The sequence below is a fragment of the Takifugu flavidus genome, chromosome 3 (genome assembly GCF_003711565.1).
Source record: "Takifugu flavidus isolate HTHZ2018 chromosome 3, ASM371156v2, whole genome shotgun sequence".
NCBI classification, from domain to species: domain Eukaryota; kingdom Metazoa; phylum Chordata; class Actinopteri; order Tetraodontiformes; family Tetraodontidae; genus Takifugu; species Takifugu flavidus.
This window is the reverse complement of record NC_079522.1, coordinates 16,808,675-16,816,137: the sequence shown is the minus strand read 5'-3', so window position 1 is coordinate 16,816,137 and position 7,463 is coordinate 16,808,675. Positions and strand designations below refer to the sequence as shown.

Here is a 7,463-nt window from a genome sequence, read left to right as displayed (position 1 = left end):
TAGGCTAATACAGCTAAGATAGACACTCACAGCATGTGTTGCCTTTATTATAAGCCCTATATAAGGCTTTCATTTTTTGCGGCTCCAGACAGATTTGTTTCTTGTTTTTTTGGTCCAATATGGCTCTTCCAACATTTTGGGTTGCCGACCCCTGACCGAGAGAGGGCAAAGGCATTCATGCTGTTGTGTCCTGGACACTGTAGTCGAACGCAGCTAGCTCAGCTACCCCACGATTCTCTGCAGCACTCAGCTTAGCCAACTCCAGATGGCACAGGGGGTCATTATCAGTCCATGATGTGGACTGATTTCAGTTTCATTTTAAAAAGTCAATCCAACAAAGTTGATTCAGTTTGTTCTTTTATTCTTACTTTCACATATGGTATTACAGATTCTTTCTTCTTTTTTTAAACCAGTTTAATGACAAAAGCTTCTTTCTCCGTGAAATTTGTTGACACTATAGTTTCAGATGTAAAAGTTCAAACTGAGTACTTTATGGAAAAAAAGAGAAATTAGAAAATATATTCCTTTTTTTCCCCAATATTTTACAGTTCAATAAATGTCTCTACATTTCCAAAAACAACATATTAGGAATTTAACACTACACACAGTCTAGTCAGTTAATATCACTTGCCTCCCATTTTAAATGTACCAATAGAGCTTCTTTAAAACGTGAACTTATCAAAACCTCTGGCTGGTAATTACAGTATTGAACAAAGTGTATGTCCGCATTTACTGTAACATGAAACTTTTTTTCCTCCCCTCAAACGGTGCTTTACTTTGTTTGCAGACAAGGAAAACTTCAACAGAGTGCAGAGTTCACATGCAGAGTACACTCTTTTTAGAATTTCTACACTATACACAAGTAGTCATTGGCTGAAAAAGAAAGATTAGTACAATACGAAGCACTAAGACAGATCTGGAGCTTTATGCTATAATCATTTTTATACAACCCACCCCTGAGATTTGGTTGCCAAGTGCCAAAGCAAATGTTTTTATTATGCCAACCAGTAATAATAAAAGCAGCAAATAGGTTACCCAATAGACACATATTTACTTGTAAAACTGACCAAAACCATATTGAATGACCAATTGAACAGTTTATGGCAGAGTTGATCAATTTCTCCACTAATGATCATATTGTGCCTTCAAAACAAACAAAAAACCCCCAAATGATGGTTAAATTAACACTGGGGGAAAAAAAGGTGAACGAGAGGATAAACATCAAGATCCCAGTGATCACTACTCAAATTTATAGATTTTAATGGAATTACACGAAAGGAACATCTTTTCATTGGTTACTTACACATCATAAATTAAATGTGGACATTTGAAATTAAGGTTTATTCCTTCATATGTGTCAAAAGAAGAATTTATTAGATTGGAAATGATGGAGCATTTGTCATCATCTTGCCACACTAATGACAAAATTCAATAATGATCTGTAAGCGAAAAGATTCTCTTGTCTCAAATGTAAATGGCAAATTTGCAGACAATGACGCGTTAATGGATAAAACTATTGTGCTATTCATAAATATGGGATAACATTCCAAAACTGTGCCTTCATGGGATTTTTTATTAAAACAATTATAATACAATCATTTGAGAATATAATTTATTTTAAACCTTCACCCAAAACGAGGATCTTACCAACTGAGTTCCAACTTAAATAATCTCCATCATATATTATTAACAGCTATATTATTCAAACATTGCTTCTCATCTGATCACAAGGAGGAAGTCTCTCACCATGGTGGGAAATAAAAGCTCCGCCATTGTGCCGCACAGCCGATTTGTCATTTCTTGGTGACAAAGTGGCCTCTTAGTTCAACACTTAATCATTTAAAATCATTTATCTCGACCAGTTCTATTCTGAAAAGTGGGATAGCAGACACAAGAATTCTAGAAATAAAATATCAATCCTAAAGGTCTGCCCTAATTTTCTGTTCCTTTATGGGTTCAAGTACGCTACTCTCAATGCCACTTAATGGCAGCCAATGACCATAACAAGCAGGCAGAAAGACTGAAATGACGACAACAGAAAGAGCTGCTATGGAAGTAACACACACCAAGTATCCCAGTCATCAACCAGCAAGGTTAAGCTCCAAACTTTTAATAAAGGTTTTGAATATAGCTGTATATATATGGATATATTGTCGCTCTAATGTAAAAATAAAAACAAAATGTAGGGTGCCAAAAAAAGAAAGCTACGATTGATGCTGAGATGTATGCGGAGCTCCTTCCACCCCCTCTCTGACTGAACTGAGGTCCAGCGCCTCATCTACCATCTCTAATTCGCTTTGGTCCAGAAGCTCAAAGTCCTCTTCCTCAGTGGCAACCAAAGTGTCATCAGGCATCACCTCGCCAGCACCACATTCTTTCTCCCGTGTCTCATTCAGGTCCTCATTATCCTCCAGCTCTCCAGCTGAAGTGCTGGCAACGGGCTCGGTGGGTTGGGTGGAGGTTTCGAGAGGGCTTGGTGGGATTCCGGTGGGCAGGAACTCAGCTAGTGTATCCTCACTGGCCTCGCTGGAGCGCAGCAAGGCTGACAAGGTATTCTGCACCACAGTAGAGATTGCTGTGCTGACTATCTCTTCACTCAGGGCCTCCAGGGATCGCTGTGCACCCTGCACCATTACGGACTGCTTCTCCTTTTCCTCCAGCAGCCCTGCCCCCACAGGCACGGCGCCCTCCTCGCTGCTCGCTGGCCGTCCGTGTCCATTGAAGTGCGTGTTTACAAAGTGGAGGGGTGATGCTAGGTGCTGGATAAGCAGGCTGGCTGGGCTCAATGGCTCCTCGGCAGACTGAGCACCAGCTTGTGGTCCGATGCCCTGGCTGGAGCTTCGAAGCGGGAAGTGGAGCAGGTTGGGGTCAATGGATGGGAAATCCTCAACTGAAGGAAATTCGGGGAGATCCCGCAAGTAGGATTCCTCTGGCTCACTGTGTAAGCTCTGCTGGTCTAGATCTTAGACAAAGAGACAGTAGAAATGAAAAAAACAAAACAAAAAACCCTTCAACATTTATGCTGCAAAACCAATATACAGGTTGATGTAACACGTAAAGACATTAGTACATCATTGGAAATCTCAAAGGGATACACAAAAAGAGCCTCCTTGGCAAATGGTGAGGATGTTAAAACGCCATATAGTGAGAAAACTCTTGAGCATAGCTCTCATGGATATCTACTACTGTGATAAAGATGGAGAAGCTGCCACAAATAAGCTGTGTGTTGTTGTTATGAGAAAAATGCTAACTCAATACATCAATTAAAACAAACAAGTGCAAAAACTGAGAGCGGTTTGATTTGCTTACATGGAGACTAACTGGAAAAAAAAAAAAGAATGTGGTACAAATCTAGTAAAACACCGAATGACTTTATACAGTAATAAAATAATTACTTTTCTCTGTCTCAACTAAGAAAAATTATAACTCATTCAGCAGCACCAATTCCCTAGCAGTACCTCCAAAAACTACTGGAAACACGTCTTGGATCGTTACTTGTTCATAAAAACAACAGTGCTCTCACCTCCTTTGAGTTGGCATTTTAATTCTGAATATAATTCATCTGAACTGCTATAACATAATATATTCTGGCTTTAAAAGTAATTAGCAGTTGGTTATGCAGCCAGTACTTGTGCGTGTGGAAAGAAGACGTGTGTTTTCTCACCCTCAGACAGGTCGGTGAGCTGAGGAGTGGTCGCTCTCGAGACAGAAAATCCTCCGCTCTCCAAGATTGATGCCTCCTCATCCGACAACTCTGAGTCTGTGATGGCCATGGCCAGAGCTGTGGTCTTCACATCCACCTGCGTAATACAACACTTCATTACACAGGTGGCAGCAAACAGGATGTAATCAGTCAAACTTTATTGTTCAGTCTCTTCAGGCCAATAACATCAATAATCAGAGGGCAGTGGGTGAACGCATTATCTTTCAATTCTGCTTGTCTGGATTTAGTTGCACATTTAATTCACTAACACGATGTTGTGAAAATAATGACTCGACACGCTCTCACAATATCAGGCACCGTACACACCAGTGCAAGTGCAACACTACAGCCGACAACAAGTATTCTATTCTTCAGCGGTTTATTGTATATATGAGGGCTGGACGTTGTGGTAAGAGTCTATACGTACGGTTGGAGCAAAGCAGGACAGCTCCTCTTCACTCTCACTCTCTGTTTCAGCTCTTGGTTCATCCCCCTCTTCCGATTCCTTCTTCACCGCTATTAAATAACACATTGATTCATACATGGTATAATGAATGCTTTATTGCCTTAAGGTGACATTTCCACAAAAAGAGCTGTAATATTTTGATTCACCACCATACTTGACAGCATTAGGTGGGACTTAAATCACAGCAGACTTACTCCACTTGTCGTGCTTGCGGTGCGCAGTATCTCCCTTCATGCTGTAGTCCAGTTTCATCAGGATCGGCTCCAGGCCCGTGTACATCCTCTGGATCAGTTCATGGTAAACCACCAGTGGCCACAACAGTACACTCAAAACTGAAAAGATGAAAGAACATTTGATGTCATCCTTGAAGTCTTTAGGTTCATAAAAACATACATTTCATGTAATATGTAGAAACGGAAAAAGAAACTGTAAAACTAAATTACACCAAAAAATTGGCTTAAGTCATATGTTTTGGTATTAACATCTATACTTGCTATAAAGTATAAAAGTTACATTTTTTAATTGATTCAGAAGGGAGAGACTTACCTATGATATAGGAAATCATAATTCCTGGTACATAATGTCCAACCACAGCAAGTACAAAGCAGCCACTGCACATCACTGCACAGAACTGGGGAAAAAAATACACAACTGACAATTATGCTTTGTTGTGCATGCTTTTAATTATTTATGATGTCATCATTCACTGGTAAGAATTGCGCACCTTGCCCTGGTTCTGTCGTTTGTACTGCAGCGTCTCCTGCAGGTAGAGGCAGCAAGTCAGGTAGCTCTCAGCGAGATGGTGGCTGAGCTCCGGAATACTGAGCAGACGTTGCTCCATGCTCATTGTTTCACTTTAGCCAAAAGAGAATGCAAACTCAAACATCGACATAGCAATAAAGGTACGTCTTGTGATTTTTTGCATGTAAATCAACCTCTCGTTCTTGACCTCCCATTTACTGTAACCACCAACATATACTGTAAGTTCTTCATATTAATCCTAAAAGGATAAATTTGGATATATTTAATTAAGCAATTTTGTATCAAAATGGTCCATAAATCTATGAAAACAATGCCAATTTATTTTGATTTGAGAACAACATTGCAGCAGCATGGTTTACCATGAAACTTTACACCTGAAACTCTTTTTAGAATTATGTTTGTATATGACAAAACGCGAGGAGTGCCAACAAAAGGGGACCATACAGGTAATCTGCTTGTGCATTCACTACATACCTTTGCAGCAGGTGAGGTTCTGTGGGTCGAACTACAGTAAAAGAAACACTCAATTAGCAGTAAAGTAGCAGTAATCGTAAAGTAAAAAATGTACATTTTTCAAATGATAGATCTTTAATCGTCACAGTGCCTCAGCTTCAGTGTATATATCATAATATTTTGGTACAAAGGTCATTTAATAATCCTGTCTGTTTTAATCGGTGTTACTGATTTATGGTTTGCAATCTTTTTTTTTTGCAAAATTCCCATTTTAAAAGTCAAGTAATTGAAACTAGCCTAAAACTTTGAAAGATGATGTATGGGTTAGTCATATGGCAAATGTCATAACAGAATAAACATATATTACCATGTTTCAGAGGTTAAGGCTCTGAATAATAGAGTTCTTTAGGTTTATGCAAACCTGTTTTAAACACCCTGACTTACCTGTAATTATGGGCAAATTCGGTTTCCATCTCTCCAGCAGCATAAGCCCCAGCAGGGACACACTCAACAGGAAGAGAGGTCGCAGGGAGGTGGAAGACATCAGCCTGGGGGACACAGACATCTAACCAGTTTAGGCTCACACACATGTCTAACATATTTACTACGATGTTCATTTCCAAGCACGCACTGGCTGTTTCTGACAGCTGGTGAACAAGGCCTGGGTCACTCAGGAGGGTAATAAGCTGAAGAAAAACAAGTGCAACAACTCGGTCCTTTATTTTTGCAACAGTTTTTGCATTGGTTTTACACTTCCATTCATGTCGACAAAGATGTCAAGGTAGAAATTTAGGACTGGCGTTGCTTGCAAGCTACGTTAGCATGAAGCTAAGGATAATCCAACTATCATGCAACACGTACGCAATAGCCCCTCTGATGTTAGCACTGAATGTAACCGTGCAGGAATGTCAAAAAGGGAGATAAAGAAGGATCACACGTGGAATCGATAATTACCAGAACAAAGTGTGAAGAGTCAGGGCGACAGAGATGCTGTACAACGGCCTCTCCCAGACCAGGAGCCTCTGCCCCAGCAGCAGCAGGGGCTCATACTGCGATAGCCAAACCTGAAGCCGCTCACGCAGGCGGACAAGCTCCGGGTTTACGTCCGCGCAAGGCTGTTCCGATGTCCCAGCGGGAAACAGAGCCTCCAGGCCTACTGAAGACGAGGTAACCGAGGGGCGTCTTCTGGCCTCCTCTCCGCTCGCCATGTTTCTCCACTTTGTTGTGTTGTTTTGGATCACGGGGTTTATGCAAAAACAAACGTCAAGACGTAAAAATGATAGCGTTTCCGTGTCAGACTTTCAAAATAAAATGCCAACGCCAAGCGCTACCTAACAAGTTAAAAATTCAATAATGCTCCCATCATTAAAATGCCAATATTTCATTGATATTAAAGAAAACGCGTTTTGTAAAAATGCATTTTCACGACTGTCTTCACATTGGAAAGGTGCCGACAATCGAGCTAACATAATTTCACAAATTTACTCCACGTTTTACCTGTACTTTAATAGGAAATATAAGGTAATCCCCGTTTCAAAAATTACATATGATGCAACTTCTTAAGCCCAAATGTTGCAATATTGTGTCCTGCTGGCACAGATGGGCGGGCCTTCAGAGAACTGGTTACGCGCGCGCTTTGGCTGCAGGACAGCTTTGAGGTGGTAGCCAATCAGGGCCAGAGGGAGGCGGGTCGGAAAGAGAGGAGGCGGAGTTTTGGCGTCGCCAGAGTGAGATGCGCAATATCTTGGACAGGCGGATCACGAGGACAAGAAAATCTGTCACGTGTTTCCCCAGGTACGGTACTGGTAACAGAACTATTTTAAATACTTATTTTATTTTATTTTATTTTATTTTATTTTTTAAAGTTAACAGGTACTTTGGTACTTTTTAGATTTATTTAATTCATTCTAGATAGTATATGTGAAATGTTTATGTGTTATATTTGGTAGAAATTTCTGCGCATTACAAAACATATAATAGATTTAAAATAGTAAATATTAATATACTAATCAACACACATTTAATATCTTACGGTGATAACATTACCACAACAACAATAACAACAATAATAACAATGTG

The 7,463-nt window shown here is 40.2% G+C and overlaps 1 protein-coding gene across 1 annotated transcript; it reads right to left on the bottom strand.

The window, feature by feature from the left end:
* Positions 1–344: 344 nt before the first annotated feature.
* Positions 345–6,771, bottom strand: retreg2 (reticulophagy regulator family member 2). Its single transcript, XM_057026394.1, has 9 exons — positions 6,339–6,771; positions 5,829–5,932; positions 5,406–5,436; positions 4,894–5,023; positions 4,716–4,800; positions 4,364–4,501; positions 4,131–4,219; positions 3,665–3,800; positions 345–2,962 (listed from the first exon to the last, which is right to left on the bottom strand). Exons 1-9 carry the CDS (start codon positions 6,590–6,592, stop codon positions 2,205–2,207), a joined length of 1,725 nt encoding a protein of 574 aa, XP_056882374.1. The 5' UTR covers positions 6,593–6,771; the 3' UTR covers positions 345–2,204.
* Between the last annotated feature and the right edge of the window lie 692 nt (positions 6,772–7,463).